Raw genomic sequence first — 18,260 nt, forward strand, 5'->3', positions numbered from 1 at the left:
AAAATTAATAGCCTTCGAATTTTTTATTTGCTACAATTTTCTCGTGATGAGATTGGCATTAGTCATTAGGTTTTCGTGTATTTGAAAGTTGAAATCAATGTATATAGCATTTGTGAATTCATATTGAAAAGACCTAGGTTTGATTTTTCCTTGAGAAGATTGAATCATTAACCCTAAACTAGCGAAGTGTAAGCCGAACGAGCATGCCATATGAGGTGACTTGGTTACGTGATGAAATTAGTGAGTAGTTAATGCAAAGTATGGAATGAATGATTTAAAACAAATGTTATTGTGGTTTAATATATATTATTTTAGTGTTGTATAACTATGATTTAAACTTCAATGTTGAAAAACTCTTTTAAGTTTAAAAAATCATATTATTTAAATTTCAGTTTATTTTAGCAATCTGCATAAATTAAAATACAAACAACCTTTTTATTATAGACTGCATAACTTTAGTCCACCTCCTATTCTACGGAGATCTAGAGATATAATATGTAGACTACAGACATTTTACTTCTTAAAAGACAAATTGCACTTAATATGTGCTCATGAGGATGAAATCGTTTTACATTGAGTAAACGAATTCTGGTTCAATATTATTATCTCTATATTAATTAACAAATTACACTTTCCAACCTAGAAATAACCAATAAACGAATGTAATTGACTACTAATAGTAAGGAGATTAGGACCCACTATTAGGACAACTCATCTAAATTGTTTTGACTAAATCAAACAAAACATAAACACCCTAGAATAAACTAACACACATTTATTAAGAAATTACTCACTATACACTAATCGAAACTCAAATAATCTTATACTCTTTTTTAAAACCATTTGTGGTGTTGGCGGGGCGGGGAAGGGCCGGGGGTTGCTTCTTGTATGATATATATGAATACAAACTAACTCATGAATTTATCAATGAACTGAGATAAATACTAACCCGTTGTCTGTCGAGATATGCCAGCCAGATAAATTAGCAGTTGAGGTTAAAGCTTCTCTCCATTTGTTCACTTTATCCTTCATTCCCTTAAACTTCTCCTCGTGTTGCTCAAACGCCTTTGCATATTCTCTTTTCTGTCCTTGTACATCAGATGGATCTACATGGTAGAACACTGGTAGGACCTTCCGCCCCACGCTATCTTGACATTCCATGATTTTAACCAACTCATCTAAACACCATGAAGAGTTGGCATAGTTTTCTGAAAGAATAACAACCGCAATCTTGGAATCCTCTATGGCTTGCAGAAGTTCTAAAGATATCGATTTCCCCAAAGGGAGCATCTTGTCGTCTTTGAATACATGTATTCCTTTCTGAACAAGAGCATTATAAAGATGATCAACAAAATTGTGTCGGGTGTCTTCACCTCTGAAGCTTAAGAACACATCATGTCTCCACGATCGTGTTGGTATAGAGGAAGATGAAGATGGAGAAGACATAGATTTAGATGCCATTCAAGGTCTCAAGATAATTGCATAGACAAATCGTAAAAAGTCAACACCAAATGGAAGTGATGGCTTTGCATCTCTGGTATGGGTACATTTTGTATTACAAATTGATGCAGTCTTTTGTTAATTATTTTATTATTGGTGTAGTGGCAAATTGGATGATGAGTTTAATAGTATTAGGAAAGGTACGTTTAGAATGGGTCAAATGATAATATGGAAATGGATATAGTTTTATTAACCCAAAACATCATATAAATTAATAAGTCACAAATAATAGTAATGATACTCTCGTTATTCATGGAAAACAGATTAGTACAACACTATATAATAAACAAACAATAAATAAATAAATATAACCAAGATTATTCTTGGGAAATACACTTCTTTATGAACATGATGACCCGAACCGTTGTCTTCAATGAGAATTTCAAAAAAGGTCTTCAACTTTGTTCTTAATTGCAATAAACGAATTGATAAGCGTTGATGGTTGTGACAGTGGATCCTGTGTTCAACATGGTTCACTTAAAAAAAATTTGAAGTCTCCACATTAAGAATTTGTATCTCATAGAGTACAACAGCCGAAACAAAATGTATTATTGTAAATTGCTCATGTGTCCGAGGTATCAACGGGTAAATGTTGTTCTTTGTTAATAGAAGAAAAAAGAATAAAAGAAGTAGAAGTAGGTGGTGGAACCATTTAGAGAATTCCCCACAACTATATATATATATATATATAAAAGGGAGTTTGTTCATTTTAATTAAAAAATGTAGTTTTATTATAATGGATTTTATATCTAAATTAGATACATAACAACCTAATACTCATTTTCTCCTTGCTATATATTAGCATATTTTCCTTAGAAGAAAATGCAATAGCTAGGAATATCTTTTTACTCAACAGTTCATCTCAATGATCAAAACTAAATTTCAGTGAGTCGGATATCTCACTATTTGTTTTTTCTAGTCTAGCTAAAGCACTTTCCCACACACTTACTTTCTTTCTTCCGTTAAAGAAAGAACCTAAAACTTTCAAGTCCAGTCAAGCATATTGCGCGATTTGAAAGGCCCATGAACTCATCTGGAGGGCTGTTCTTTCGAAAAGCATGCCTACTGAAGAGCTCAACAGCTTCATCCATAAGTAAAGCAGCAGGCGTGTACTTGTAATATTCAACATCTGATAACAAATGCTCATCTCTAGTTGTTATAATAATTCTACTTCCAGGACCAAACCACCCAGGTTCTGCGGCTAAGTACTCTAATTGGCTGAAATCATCCACGTCATCTAGGACAAGAAGAACCCTTTTATTCCTGAATCTGTGTTCTATCATCCCGGCTCCGTGATCAGGACCCTGAATCATAAACCCTTGCTGAAGTACTAGAATATCTTTAAGAATCTTTTCTTGTAACAAACATATACCTTTGGTAGTAGAGCTATTTTCTCTAACATTGTTAATGAAGCTACTGCCCTCAAACTTATATGCAATTTTTCTAAACAAAGTTTGAGCAATAGTTGTCTTTCCTATCCCTCTATTTCCATATATACCTATCATGCGCACCTCCTGCATTGCTTCTATGCTCATTAAAGAATTTAATGCATCCACACGAGAATCTATACCAATTAGATTAAAATCCCCAACATTGCGTTGTATGTTGTGCAAGATCTCATTAACAATTTTGTCGATATGAGCAGATTCACCCCTGTATATATAAAAACAATTGTTAGCAAGTTACTTACAAATGAGACTATAAATCTGCAAGAACACTAATATAGCTACTGCCCTCAAACTTATATGCAGGATATTAATGATCCATTATTTAGAACAAACTAAACTACTTGATGAGTCAAACAATGCATATACGCTGTAGAAAATAAATGTAAACACGTTTATTTAGAATTTACTAAGTATACTCGTATGTCTTAACTATTAATCACAGATCTAACTTCTAAGACACCCCAACCTCTTATATATATATACACTTTAACTTTTGTGTGTGTGTGTGTGTGGTGGGGTGTGTGTGTGGGGGGGGGGGGGGTGGCTTTTGCTTATTCTAAAATTTATATGTATACAAACTTGATGGATATCAAGAACACATAAACACCATCACAAGAATAATATATATATCGAATGTAAAGAACAAAAGGGCGAGTTAATCGTAGAATTGATTAATCTTGGTGAAAAACACCGTACATTATCTTGTCATATATATGCATAATTATGGCTGGTAATTGCCTAATGAACTGTTGTGACCGTTTGCTTCCAAATTACAACCGTTTGTAACGGTATTGCATAACCGCAGCCATATTTGTTTGATTTGTTACCCGACATAATGCATCTAGCTAGCCTAGCTTGTAATAGTAATAAACTAGATTTTAAATACTAACCCGCTTTCTGCGGAGATATGCCAGCCAGATAAATTAGCAGTTGCTGTTAAAGCTTTCCTCCAATTGTTCATATCATTCACTCCCTTGAAATTATTCTGTTCGTGTTGCTCGAAAGCTGTTGCGAAGTCTCTTTTTTGTCTTCGTACATCAGATGGATCTACATGGTAGAACACTGGTAACACCTTCTGTCCCATCTGATCCTGGCACTCCATGATTTTGCTCAACTCTTCCAAACACCTACAAGAGCTGGCATAGTTTTTTGAGAGTATAACTACCGCAAACCTCGATTCTTCAATGGCTTGCAGAAGCTCTGGAGAGATCGGTTTCTCTTTCTCTGGAGGGAGCATGTTGTTGTCTTTGAATGCATGTATTCCTTTCTGAATAAGAGCCGTGTAAAGATGATCAACAAAAGTGTGTCCTGTGTCTTCGCATCTAAAGCTTAAGAACGCTTCATATGTCCATGATCGTGTTGGTGCGGGTGAAGATGATGACGGAGAAGACATGGATTTTGATTAAGGTCTCAAGATAATTGAACAGGTAAAACTCAAAAAGTCATAACTCAGAAGGAAGTGATGGACTTGCATCTCCAACAAGGCTATATTTTATATGACAAGTTGATGTTTTATTGTGTTGATTATTTTATTAGTGTGTTGTTCAATTGAGTGATGAGTTTTATAGCATAAAAAAATGAAAGTATAAAATGTAACTAGATATAATACGTGTAGGATTTGTGGGTTAACAGTTTGAGTTGATCATTGATGACCCCTACATGTACCTAAACCGGTCAAACAAGTTGGCATGTCAAATTGAGTTGATATTCATGTCAAAGACATTAATTTTAACAAAACATACTTAAAACCATGTAACCAAAAACGATCCGTGTTATCCGTTTATCTAAATTGGTTAAAGGAGTTGGTAAGTCAAAAAAAAGTGGGTTGTCACGAAGTTGCAAACAATTTGGTGGTATTAGTTTATATCCAATCTAAACCTATTATTATATATAACAATTGACAAGTTTTGTGCCGCTGAGGGCACCGTACTTGTTAATTGTTTTTTTCATTTTTCCAGTTTTCATTTTTGCTTTCTTTTATTGTTTTTAGTTCTAGTATCGTAGTAAAATAGCGGAAGCCGATCAAACGGCAGTTTTGTGGTTTTTGTTTGATTGACTTCTAGTAACATAACAAACATGATAGAAACCGACTGATTCCGTCTAGACTCATCACCTCAACGTCCGGGACCGACAACGCTCGAGTTTTACCAACGCCCAAGTTTACCGATGGACACCACTGATTCGTGCACCTCGATATATATAGTATCCATTATTCATTCTGGTACCGTAAAGAAAACTTACTAAATGGCATTTTTTTCCAGTATCCTAACGAACGTCACGGAAAATGACCGAGTTCACGTAGACTTACCGCATTTTATTTTAAATCTGGTATCATAATGCACGTAACGAAAACCAACCGAATGGCAATGTTTTTTTGTTTTTGTTTTAGCTCTGTACCGTAATGAACGTGACGGAAACCAGTCGAATTTGCGTACACTCATCGTCTCAACGCCCGTGATCAACAACATGCAGGGGCCTTCCCAACGACTGGGTTTTATTGACCGATACCACCCATTAGTCCACCTCAATTATATATGTTTTTTTGTTTTATGTTTAGGCTTTAGTTCCGATATCCTAACGTACGACACCGAAACTGATTGAATTCGAGTCGACTTATCGCCTCAACGTTGGGACCGATGACACTTGAATTTTTACCATTCTGCCCGGCGCAACGCGCCGAGTAAAACCCTAGTTATTTATATTTTCATTATTATTGTAGTGAGGATCAAACACAAAGTCAATTTTTGTCTAAATAACTTAAAATGATTTTTATTTTATCGGTAATCGACTTAAACAAACTCCGATTAAACTTATTCTAGTGACACTGGAACTGACTTTGGGCTCCTTAATAGGGTGGAGACGTATGTCCAATAATTTGTTGGATGAAAACAAAACTGTAAGTTTCTGAATGGACCATCCATCATGGACAAATGGTCTTGGCATATGGTTGAGTTGTTATAAATTTTGTATGCTAAACGTTCGTGGGAGAATTTGTCCATTTCAAAAGTCACTTAGGAGACATTGGAAGATTTATGTATTTGTATGAAAGCTTTCATTTATTTTAGAGTGAATTGTGGTTTTCATCCATATGGGTTGTCCAAATATAAGGTTTCAGTCCAATGGTTTCAAATTTGCAATTTTCGTTCCTATGGTTTCATTTCACTTGCAATTAAACCCGAATTCATTAACTCCGTTAAGTCTGGTCGTTTAACTTATCCGTGTGTCCCTCATGTGAGGGGCAATTTTGTCTTTTTTTTCCGCAAAATTAGGACTGCGAATTAGGACTGGGGTTTATTTGGGGAAAAAATGACAAACCTGCCCCTCACTTGAAAGGCACGCTAATGGTTCAACGACTCGACTTAACAGGGTTAATGAATTCGGATTTAGTTTCAAGTGAAATGAAACCACAGGGAAAAAAATCGCAAATTTGAAACTGTTGGACTAAAACCGTAAAGTTGGACAAACCACAGGGACGAAAACCCCAGTTTACTCTTTATTATAAAAACAATTTTTTTAATGGAAAAATTGTGACGCCTGGCTAAAAATTAGTCTAAACCGCGATTAATATAATTGTGTTTACATGAATAGAATATTATAACAAATAAAATATTGTTATTTTAGTCCAAAAACTCCAAAAATATTTGAGATATATTTAATTAAGTTTGAAAAAGTCCAATTTTGTCGCGTAGCCAACGCTACGCGAAATGACCGCTAGCGACAACTTAAAAAATTGATAAAAGTCCAAACGTGTCTAGAACAACTAGAAAAATTAAAATTTTTATGAAAATATTTGTAATAATATATAAAGTTATTTTTAGAAGATTCGAATCGCGAAATTTAGAAAATAAGCGAACAAAAGTCGGTGTAGGACACCGTATGAGGCCGAAATTAACTATTTCCAAAAATTAGTTTCTTAGGCTTGTATTATCTGGAATTCAATATCGGATCAAACCTGACAAAACTTATTAGAAACGGGATTCATTTGATTAGATAAATTTCGTTAGACGTTAAAGCGAAAACTTAAGATTATTGTTTAAACACCTATTTACCAACCCAACCCTTTCCTTGGACAGGCCACATCACCCCACCACCTCACCCCTCACCTCCATTTTCCTCCAATCACCTCCTAACAACTACACCTTCTAATGATTACAATATAATACTAGCTTGATGTGTTGGTTAACCTAATAATAATCCACATGTCAAACCTAACACCCAACTCACGACTCTATACTCCTTTTTCTCTCTCTTTATATGCACGAAACACACAACACACCACACACATTCACAAATCAAATTCAAAATACAACACACACACAAGTAAGATCAAGATCCAAGGTGAAGTTAGGCAATTATGAGGAAGAACCAAGTGGAAAGGAGCATCACACACATAAATATCATCCATTTCATCATCTTAGGATCTTCAAAAACCCAAGTAAGTTGTAGTTATAAGTTGATTTCTATGATTGAATATATAAGATTATGTGTTCTTGGCTTGAGATTGATCTTAGAGATTGAAAAGTATGGATGCATGTGTGTGTGTATATGAGCCGTAGTTATGTATGCATGTGTAAGGGGAAGAGTTGAACCCTCACATACATGCATACATTCATCCTCAAGATTATATTTGGATTGTTGAGATTGATTAGAGATGTTGTTAAGATATTGTGTAATTAGGTGAAATTATGGATGAATTTGGTGATTGAGTTTGATGTTAGAATGGATATTGGATAATTAATGATCAATAAGAGTAATGATATGAACATAATCTGTTGAATTGCTAGTATTGAAATTGAATTTGGCAAGAACTTATTCACAATTTTGCACTTTAGGGATTCTTGGATTTCTTGGATAAATTGATAATTATTGGTGATTGATGAAGTTAGATTGATATTGATGATAGGTTGTATGTTAGAGAACTCATAATCTATTAATTTGAAAGACAATGCTTAAAGATGATTGTTGAAAATTGTTAAATTTGCTAAATAAGGAAACTTTGTTGGATGCATAGTTGAATCTTTGATTATTATATGAATACTTAACATATATGATTTTAATAGATAATCAGTTACTTACTTGAATTAATTAGGATGGAATACATCATCAAAGTACATGTTGGAATAGTGTATGAATTACTTGTCACCTACTTGCTAGAAATAGAAATTTTTGTAACTTGAATAATAGAAAAATCAAAATTTAAATAGAACCATAGGTTGCATGAAACCTTGAAAAACTAGTTGAATGAGATAAACAATAATCATAATTGTAAGATTGGATTAGATAGAATTATTAAAAATTAGAAGTTGCTATAATAGGAAACTTTGTTGATTGAACACCTAGGAAATTCATAAGTTGATTAGTTAATGAAACACTTGAACTTGTGCATATATGCTGAGATGATTTGATGATGTGATGATGATAGAAATGATCATATGACTTGGTGATTTGATTTAAAACAAACATACATGATTAGGCATGCATGTTAGAACATTCTAAAAAGGAATAAGGAATATATTTGAAAAGTATAACTTTGGCTTATTGTAGAGACAATGACAATGATAAAGATCTGGACTTTTGGATGTTATGATAATGTTTGTTATATTATATTTTGCTAAGTTGATTATTTCCATTATTAGTAAACATAAGTTATGAATTAGGAGTCTAAATTGATTGAAATGTGCTATGTGAAATTATTTGATCAAATCTGGAAATATTAGTAAATTATATGTTATAATGTGTATATTTAGTTCATAGGATAATTGGTTTGGACTTATTTGATTTATTTTACTTTTCGGTAACTACGAAGACAAGAAGAAAGTATTACAATAAAAAATATAATAAACCGGGAGGGGTGAGGATAGGCATAATAAAGCACTTACTCATCTAATTTTTCCTGAGAAGCCTTAAGTGACGAACGAAGAACATCCAACTCCAACAACCGTTAGTTAGCAGCAGCCAACTCAGCAGTCAAACGGGAAATGTGGTCCTTGGAGGTTTTTAAACCTGCCTTCAAGCCGGGAAGCTCCAAATTCTTCTCTTCAGCCACAACAACCTGTCTTCTCATTTCCTAGACTTTTTTGCTGCTCCTCTCTAAAGACCTCCTAAACTCGGCTATCTCCTCCTGACCCTAATGGAAAGAACAATTCATCTCTATTACCTCTTGCCGCGTGGCAGCCCCTAAAACCAAGGTCCGATACAGGTATGTCCCAAATTCACTAACCAAACCATCGGTCGTCAAAGATCGAACATGAGCATAGTAAACAAGAGAGACTACCTCAGTTAAGAACTCATGTGCTAATATAGGGGGAACTAACAGAATTGTCCGCCATACAAAAATTATTACAAATTTATATATAAAGCACTCCATATATAAAAAGTTTGACAATAAATAAATAATATCATTATAACTTATATATATATTTTTATATATGTGCTTCACAACCTATGAAATATAAAGAATTTTTCGGATATACGATTCGAGTACATAGTGCGGGTAAACGGGTATGTGTTTTCGGGTAATCGGGTCGGGTATCATCTAATCCCATACCCGGCCCGTACCCATGAAAATTTTTAAAACCTAATTCCATACTCGGCCCATACCCAACGGGTTTCGGGTATACCCGTCCCATTTTTTTCGGGTATACCCGTCGGGTTCGGGTTTTTTTTGCCATCCCTATGATCAACTCTTTCTCGCTCTTCACATTAGCTAACTCCTGGTCAAGGTTGCAAAAGTCGCTAGGCGCTCCCAGGGCGGTCGACTAGGGAGTTGCGAGTACTCGGTCTAGGCAGGGTGTACTCGGGGAGTACTCGTTTTTATAAATAAATTCATTTTTCGGAGATTATATATATGTCAAATATGAAAAGTTTACTAAATATTTTACAAAATACAAATGAAAATTACAAAAACAATCAATAACACATACATATTAGTTCAAGAACATGCCTTAGTTGATGAAACACGTACCTAAATCGTACTTAAATAAGATGTTTGCGAGTTTAGAACTTCGAATCGGATGATAACAATGGTGGTTGCAAGTTTAGAACATAAATTAGGTTCCGTCTTAGTATGAAAAGGAAAAAAAACATTGGTAAGCTCTTGAAGAAATTGAGTTTTTTTAATAAAATTCAAAATTTTGTTAAGACCGAGTTGGAGCGCCTAGCCCGAGTAGAGCCGCCTAGGTCCGAGTTGGCCCGCCTAGGACCGAGTTGGACCGCCTAGTGCTGATTCCGAGTTTTTTGACCTTGGAGAAGAAAAGCGGTGCAGTGAAGTGCCAAGGAGCGCCTAGGCGCCGAGTACTCGGCCGCCTAGGCCGAGTTTTACAACACTGCTCCTGGTGAAGATGATTTGTCTCCGCCCCTAGCTCCTCAATAATTTTATTCTGTTGCTCCCGGGTAGCATCAACATGTTTGGAAAGATCTCCGTACCTAGCTTGTTCCTGAGTAAGGGAAGTCTCCAGTTGATGTGTCCTAACCAGTGGAGGAGAAGCTTCCAACTACGAAGACAAGAAGAAAGTATTACAATAAAAAATAATAAACCGGGAGGGTGGGGGAAGGATAGGCATAATAAAGCACTTACTCATCTAATTTTTCCCGAGAAGCTTTAAGTGACGAACGAAGAACATCCAACTCCAACAACCGTTCGTTAGCAGCAGCCAGCTCAGTAGTCAAACGAGAAATGTGGTCCTTGGAGGTTTTTAAACCTGCCTTCAAGCTGGGAAGCTCCAAATTCTTCTCTTCAGCCACAACAACCTGTCTTCTCATTTCCAATACCTTTTTGCTGCTCCTCTCCAAAGACCTCCTCAACTCGGCTATCTCCTCCTGACCCTCATGGAAAGAACAATTCATATCTATTACCTCTTGTCGTGTGGCAGCCCCTAAAACCAAGGTCCGATACAGGTATGTCGCAAAGTCACTAACCAAACCATCGGCCGTCAAAGATCGAACATGAGCATAGTAAACAAGAGAGACTACCTCGGTTAAGAACTCATGAGCTAATTGGGGGGAATGAACAGTATTGTCCGCCATCAGGCCCCATTTGGGAACAAAAACACCAGAAGAAGGTTTCCCACTAACAAGAGGAACCGACGATGCCTGGGGAGGGTCTTGAGAGATTTCCGGCTGCTTCCCGTGAGGATCAGTGTCACATCTTGAGGAACCGTGGATTTGGAAACCACGCCAGTCTCATTCACTGTTGGAAAGCTAAACTCGGCATCAACATCCACCACTTCATAAGATGTAACGGCAGGAGAATCATAAATTGTTTTCTGGTCGAGGTGAGGCCGTTTGGCGTTACGTAACCGATTCTTCAAAGAAGCATTAAAGATCTCAGATGTGAGATCCTTGCGCTTGGAAGGCCCCTAGACATCAGCACCAGTAGGAAAGCCATGAACACTTGAATCCTGAGATACAACAGCCAAAGGTGTGACGGGCTCAGAAGCAGCACCCATTGGAACTAGAAGCGTCACAAACTCGACAGACTTTAAAGCTCCCCTATGAAGGATCTCCTTCAAACTCATCTCTGCAAAAAAAAACAAAAACAAAATAAACAGAAGATAAATATTAAAGACCCACATTAACATATAAAGAAAGATAAAAGAACCACCGACCTCGATCATCCACAAATATGGTTGGAGGAGTCGACGAATCTGACCATATTTTACTCAACCCAGCTAAGTATAATAAGAGCTCAGGGTAGGTCGCGGCTTCAGTAGGATTCTCAAATCAAGAGTTGGTATAATTGGTATTGACCCGTAAGTAGACCAGGAGCAGGGTCATGAATTTTAGAAGATAGGGGTCGATGACGAGGTAATCCGGGAGCAAAGGAGGAAGACACGAAGAAGAAGTTGTCCTTCCAATAACGGGGATAAAAACCCGTCAGCATTTTAGAATAACAAGGAAGGTGACCCTCCCCTGGTCGGCACTCAAATGTGAAACATTCGTCGTCAATTTTCAAACGATAGAATCGTCGGAATAAAGGAACTGTAGCAACACCCCCATAGCCCTACAAGCTACTTCAAAATGTGTCACTCTTAGAAAACCTAACGGATGAACTTGAGAGAAACGTAGCCGATGGTGTTTTAACAAAGCAAGCTGAAACTCTGTTAAAGGGTAACGGATGTTCGCAAAGTCAAAATTTTTTGTGTACAAGGCTATAAATCCATCACGACCAGCGGCAGTGTCGTTTGGACCAGGGAGAGTAGGAGACAAGGAGAAAATGTGATATTTGGAACAAAAGGATAGCATTTTGGCTTGAGAAAATGTGGAGGTAATAGTTGACAAACCCTCACGACTCATGATTTAAGGAGATATAATACTAACCTGATGGAAAACGGCAGAAGAAGGAAAGTTGTCGGAAAAGTAAGAAGATAGGTGAAAAGAATAAGTGAGAGGGATGGGATGTATGGCATGTAAATATAATTACTTGGGGTTCCGGGTAGACATAATATCTACCACACATTTAATTACCAGTGGGCTGGGTATTGGGCCCATGCCCAGAACAGGACGACCCACACCAAGGCCCAAGATCAGGGAGCTGCATCAAAGATGGGATGACAGAAAAAAGAGGGCTAAATGATTTAAGTCCATTATCCTTATCATAAATAATAAGGATAATTGACTGGGGGACTTGGAGAGCTTACATGGGATAAGGGCTCCTAAGAGCAGCCTAAATAAGAGAGAGGAAAGCCCAAGCCCAAGCCCAATAGAGATGAAGTGGAATAAAAAATAAATCAGTGAAGAGCCACAGTGAATGGCCTAATGAGTATTGTCTCCTGGGCTCAATAAAGATATTGTGAATATATGGAGAAAGAAGGGTTTAGCGGAAAAAACAGGGAACCGGAGAAAACTAGCCCTCCCCCAGGATCTCGATATTATACACTGTGTAATCAATATCCTCTCTTCCCTTGTAAGAAAGAAGAATTACTATTTGTAATAGGCAGATTGAGATTAATAAATTCATACATTCACTCATCAATTATTCTCCAAGTATTCAATAACCCAATAATTCATATAGGGTATTAACATCATCAATGATAGACAATATATTAGGACTTTAAGCATGCTCATATAATGAAGCAATAGTAGAACTAAAACAACCATCTAAACCATAGCAATACAATTCATGACGCCCAACAAAACAACTACATATGTCCCAAAAACATGTTTGGCCTATGTTACAAAACATAATAAGACTGGCATAATGCTCCAAGAATGCAAATGCCTATTTCAACCAACAGAAAAAACAGCATGAGGAAAACGTGGGGTATGGATGGTAATTTAAAGAAAGTAGAGGGGCTCTCTGGTACATTGGTGATTGGTCCTCATGTATTATCTGTGAAGTTGTATCCACAGTTTGGGCAGTTATAAAACATGGTCTGACCTTCATCAGCAGATCTGGTCTGTACAAACAAAAGTAAACACACAAACATCATATGTTAAAGTTATATAATGATGCCAACATAATACATTACTGAGCTTGTACTGTAAAAGCATGTGATGCATAAGAATTATGGCTGGCAATTGGGTACCTGTTAAAAACACGATAAGACATGTTAAGCAAAAAAGTGCGGTATGTGAATTTTTTATTTACTTAAATAATTGAAATTACTAGACTAAACTCCCTCATTATCCCTTATTGGTACACAAAACTTAAAACTGTCTTGTAGTCATGACATATAAAGTAGTTAAACGAGTCGTATTCAAGTTTGATATTTGTGTTACGCGCGTCGCCTCTTACCTGTTAAGACACGAATTGCCAGCCCTAATAAGAATGATGCAGTGACAAGGTGCAAATCTTTGACACGAAACTCACAGGTTTTGGTTTAGTCTAAACGGGTTCCGGTAGAAATCCCACTAACACATTTAGACAAATGAGTAAAGTTGGGTCAACCTAGAAGGTTAGCGAGCCGACCCGATTACCCTGTTTACTTTATAAACTGAAAAAGTATTTTATGTCATACTTAAACTGGTTATGTATTTTATGCTAAAAGTTTAAATGTCAGGTGTTTAATGTTTTATAATTTAAGCATAAATTTCAATATACATTATGTGTAAAAAGCTCATGGCTCACTCGAAGCTCGCTCAAAATTGACTCGATTTTCAAACCGAGTGGATTTGGTCTGTAAACGAGCCAAGCCCGAGCCGAATTATCTGTAACCTAAAGCCGTATGACATTTTTTTAGTGAAAAGGTAATAAAACTTTAAAAGAAGAGGAGACAGAGCCACAAGCCAGCTCAAGTTCAGCATTTCAGCTCGTTAACATAAATGAAACGAGCCGAACCTGAGCCCAGCCCTAATAAAATTTATTTTTAATTATCAATTTGTAATTTTAGAGTATTTGCAATGTATGCAAATAAAATAAAGTAAGATAAAAATCCAGGTTAAGCAGGCTGCGTTCCTGTCAGCCTGCAAAACATGTGCCTTGTTCGGGTTGAAGCCGCTAACACGCGAATACGACTCGTTTAGAGAATGAAAAAAGTGTTAGGAGTACCTGCTGTGTGTGGTAGTATACCCCCTTGTTTGAACATTTAGGACATATTACATTATAATCCTGTTAAGAAAACAACAGTTAAACCCTAGTAGAGTTGTTTTGATTATTTTAAATATGGTATTTATTTATTTAAAATACACTTGCCATTGATCGTGTTCGTTCACCAGAAACCTCGATTGATGACAATCCCAACTCTCTTCTAATTTGCTGCAAGCATATTAACAGCCATTACTGCATTATCATAATATCAAAAGTAAAGCAATAAAAATATCATCTTTTTTTATTTAAGTTGATAACAAAACTTGTTACCTCTTCGCTGACAGTGTATTTAATTTCCATTCCAGCAACCTCTGAAATAATAATAATAAGTTAATAATAATGTTAGGCTTCCTTCCTTCATGTATAAATAATGTCTAATTAAAAATAAAAAAAAAAAGAAAAAGAAAAGAGGAGACCTTCGGTTTTCTTTTTTCGTAGGCAAAGGGGGCATCGAACATAGTTTCTGGAATCGAAAGAAAGCATGGTTCCACAAGTCTCACAGAACATGAAATCACTCTGACGTACAACGCTATTCTTCTTCTTCTTAGTACTCATACCTCCTCTCTGCTGCTGTTAAATTGAACAAGCTAAACATCATAATAGACCTCATTTCCATTGATACATAATAATAATAATAATAATCAATCAGCAGAGAGAAGAGGAAAGAAAGCCTTACAGAGAGAGGTTGCGGCGGCGGAGCTCTGGCGGAAGAAGGTTGGAAAAGAGGGCGAACACAACATATATACATACCTAATTCCATGTGGCATTTTGTTTTTTATTTACCAAATAGAAAAAAAGTTCAAAGGTTAAATAGTAATATTATTTTATTTCAAAAAAAATACCATTACAGGGACCATAATTGAAAAAATTTAATTGCGGGGTTGAAAGCTACGTTTTAGGTTTTACCACGGGAAACAAGACTGCAATTAAGTCTTTAAAAAATAACCAAAAGGTAAACAAAGTTGAATCCGGTAAAATGTAAATTCAACTAAATTATACAAAGATCGAGTCATGGTGTAAAATAACGAACCAATAGGTAATGGTTCTAAAAATTGACATTGACAAAGCCTTTGATTCGATAAATTGGTGATTCCTTGATTCTATGATTGCCTAAATGAGACTTCCGGATAAATGGCGTTTATGGGTTCAAGAGACTCTTCTTTAGGCCAGATCAGTGGCGGATTCAAGAAATCTAGTCAGTGGGTGTTAAAAATGGTCAATCTAGAACGGGTCAAGTCAAAATGGGTCAACTAAATCGAGTCAAACCAAAATAGGTTGGGTGCAAGAAATTACATTAAACAAACCACGTATAGAAATGTAAGCAACAAATTTCATCAAAACATAATAAACAAAATATATATTACAATTGAAGAAAAGCTTTCCATAGTTATCAAAGTTCAAGACCCTTACTATACCAATAAAAAAAGTTACTAAGTTAAATTATTTAGAAGTATAAAAAGGAAATGATATTCTAAGTATCTCATATTTGGTCTAATTTTCATAATGGTCAAACTAAACTCAAAAATTTATCAATAACATGGGCTTAATTGCTATTTTTTTGAAAAATAAAATTAAACTTACGTTTGACAAGTTGGGCTCAAAAGTAGGTTTGGGGCACTAGAAAAAAAATATGAATAGGGCAATTGGGGTCTTTAAACCTAACATATTAGAAGGTTATTAAAGAAAATACAAACTTGAGGGGATGTCTACGCTTCCCCGTGACCCAACACTGAATCCGCCCCAGAGCTAGATCTTTGGTTTTGATATATGGGTCATCACCAGATGAGTTCGACATTAAAAGAGGAGTTCATTAAGTCTCTCACCATTCTTATTTATTACAAAATTTGAAGCACTTGTTGTCGAAATGAAATTGGCACGCTTGAAAGGATTATTCAAAGGTATTCAAACACCGACAAATGGCCCACCTATATCACATTTGTGTTATGTGGATGATGCGGTTTCTATCGGTGAATGGTGCTCGCTTAACTTTCTGAATTTAAATCGTATTTTGTGAAGTTTTTATGTATCTTCCGATCTTAAAGTAAACTTGGAAAAGAGCACTCTATTTGGAGTAAAGGTGCATGCTTCAATTGTAAAGAGGTGTCCATTAGCCATGAATTGTAAATTTGGTAAGCTACCATTTTTACATCTTGGTCTTCCCAATTGAGGCTAACATGGGATTAAGTTAAAACTGGCAATCTATTTGATAAATTTGACACTAAAGTATCAAAATGGATAGCAAACTCACTATCTTTTGGGGAATGACTAACCCTTACTAAATCGGTGTTGGGTAACTTGGGTGTATACTATTTTCTCAATCTTTAAAGCTCCGGTAAAGGTTTTAAAACTACTCGAAATGAAAAGGAGGAGATTCCTATGGGGAGGTTCGGACGAAAAAGAGAAAATTAGTTGGGTATCGTGGAGAAAATTATTCTTGATAAGAAATATGGTGGATTATGTAAGCCATAAATAAGGCATTATGTGACATTCGTCATATTTGTATTTGTTTACCGTATTTGTTATTCGGATAAGCATTTATTAATGAAATGACGAATTTTATGAGTTGTTTAATGTTAGTTATGGTTTATTTTTGTGTTGTGTTATCTCATGTCTCAACCTCAATGACATGCCTCAATTTAATGTTATTATATGCCTCAAATGTGTTTATTGGAAGTTCAAGTACCGAAAATGTCAAAATCCAAAGTTTCCGGAATTTTGGGCGCGTCGCGATACGCGAAGGGCATCCCTTCTAGAATTCATTTGGGTCGCGACATGGGAACCTCCCTCCCATATCCTTCGTGTCACGCTAAGATCATCAAGAACAATTTTGATCGAATTGGGTTGAGTATTGCGAAGCTTGTGCATTACAAACTTCGCGATGCGCGACGTAGGTCGTTGTATCACAGGATCAAGCTGATCTCACGCTGATCCAGATGAATGCTAGCTCGATTTCTCACCTCTTGACCTGCTTTAATTGTTATTCCATGTCCTTTTTCTACCTTGTTACAATCAATCCTTTCATCATTAGAGTCAAAGACTCATCAATTGCATGATAATTACTTGAACTTTGCCTTTTGACTAGCTCCATTAAATAAAATTCATTTCTCCTTGTTATTAACGCAATTGTGCCTACATAAAACCATCCTCTACTTCTGCTATTCCTTTGTCTCACTTCAATTCACACTCAATTTCTCTCTGGCTATCAATTTGGTGCTCCTTATCAAGGTTTGAATTTTAAAGTCTTCACTCATTAATTCAGTCCTCGTGTAATTTAAGTTATTGTTTTTTGCACATTATCATAATATGATCATAACCGTGTTGTCAAATTCAACTTATAGAAGTGGTGATGTACATTATTATTCTCATCTTTCGATTCGTTAATTGGTTTAAGTTCAAGTTTGACTTTTTATAATCACAAATAAGAATCTGACTTTTTCTTCATGGTTAATATAATTTTAGCATTTAAAACTTGTTGGAGACAAACCTGACTCAACCCAAGTTCGTGTCTGGCAAAATTGAACCGTATCGAGACCTACATTCTTCCTTTCAAAAATCAGTGCGTTATTCTAAAGCAAACCAAACATTTTAAAAAGATTTTCCCCTAAAACTTGTTATGACCAAAGCCTTTGTGTAAAAGCCAAAACATAGACATTTAGATCCAAAACAACTAAAAACTATGAATTATAGTGTCACATATATTTGTAAAAAAAATCTTAACTTTTATCACCACAATTCTTAAGCCTTGAACCAAATTCTCGAGTTCTCTATTTGTTTTTATGTTTCAC

General features: G+C 35.8%; 2 protein-coding genes and 1 pseudogene across 2 annotated transcripts; all 3 read right to left on the reverse strand.

The window, feature by feature from the left end:
- Positions 1-755: 755 nt before the first annotated feature.
- Positions 756-1,714, reverse strand: LOC143556103 (disease resistance protein RPV1-like). Its single transcript, XM_077045521.1, has one exon. The coding sequence runs from the start codon at positions 1,459-1,461 to the stop codon at positions 925-927; it is 537 nt and encodes a 178-aa protein (XP_076901636.1). The 5' UTR covers positions 1,462-1,714; the 3' UTR covers positions 756-924.
- Positions 1,715-2,462: 748 nt separating this feature from the next.
- On the reverse strand, positions 2,463-4,341 carry LOC143556115 (disease resistance protein RPV1 pseudogene; annotated as a pseudogene).
- An 8,827-nt stretch (positions 4,342-13,168) lies between these two features.
- On the reverse strand, positions 13,169-15,189 carry LOC143556104 (DNA-directed RNA polymerase I subunit RPA12-like). The gene is made up of 6 exons (XM_077045522.1): positions 15,152-15,189; positions 14,892-15,062; positions 14,746-14,786; positions 14,581-14,643; positions 14,437-14,496; positions 13,169-13,345 (listed from the first exon to the last, which is right to left on the reverse strand). The coding sequence occupies exons 2-6, from the start codon at positions 15,028-15,030 to the stop codon at positions 13,268-13,270; spliced, it is 381 nt and encodes a 126-aa protein (XP_076901637.1). The 5' UTR covers positions 15,031-15,062; positions 15,152-15,189; the 3' UTR covers positions 13,169-13,267.
- Between the last annotated feature and the right edge of the window lie 3,071 nt (positions 15,190-18,260).

The sequence above is a fragment of the Bidens hawaiensis genome, unplaced genomic scaffold (assembly GCF_021521415.1).
Source record: "Bidens hawaiensis isolate Kalapana, Puna unplaced genomic scaffold, B.hawaiensis_p1.1 tig00018436_1, whole genome shotgun sequence".
Lineage (NCBI taxonomy): Eukaryota > Viridiplantae > Streptophyta > Magnoliopsida > Asterales > Asteraceae > Bidens > Bidens hawaiensis.

Excerpts from the sequence above, each read along its gene's own strand:
- LOC143556103 (XM_077045521.1), bottom strand. The coding sequence starts at position 1,461 with ATGGCATCTAAATCTATGTCTTCTCCATCTTCATCTTCCTCTATACCA.
- LOC143556104 (XM_077045522.1), bottom strand. The coding sequence starts at position 15,030 with ATGAGTACTAAGAAGAAGAAGAATAGCGTTGTACGTCAGAGTGATTTC. Across the intron at positions 14,497-14,580 it reads GTGAACGAACACGATCAATG|GATTATAATGTAATATGTCC; the intron begins GCAAGTGTATTT and ends TTTTCTTAACAG. Across the intron at positions 13,346-14,436 it reads TATACTACCACACACAGCAG|ACCAGATCTGCTGATGAAGG; the intron begins GTACTCCTAACA and ends TTGTTTGTACAG.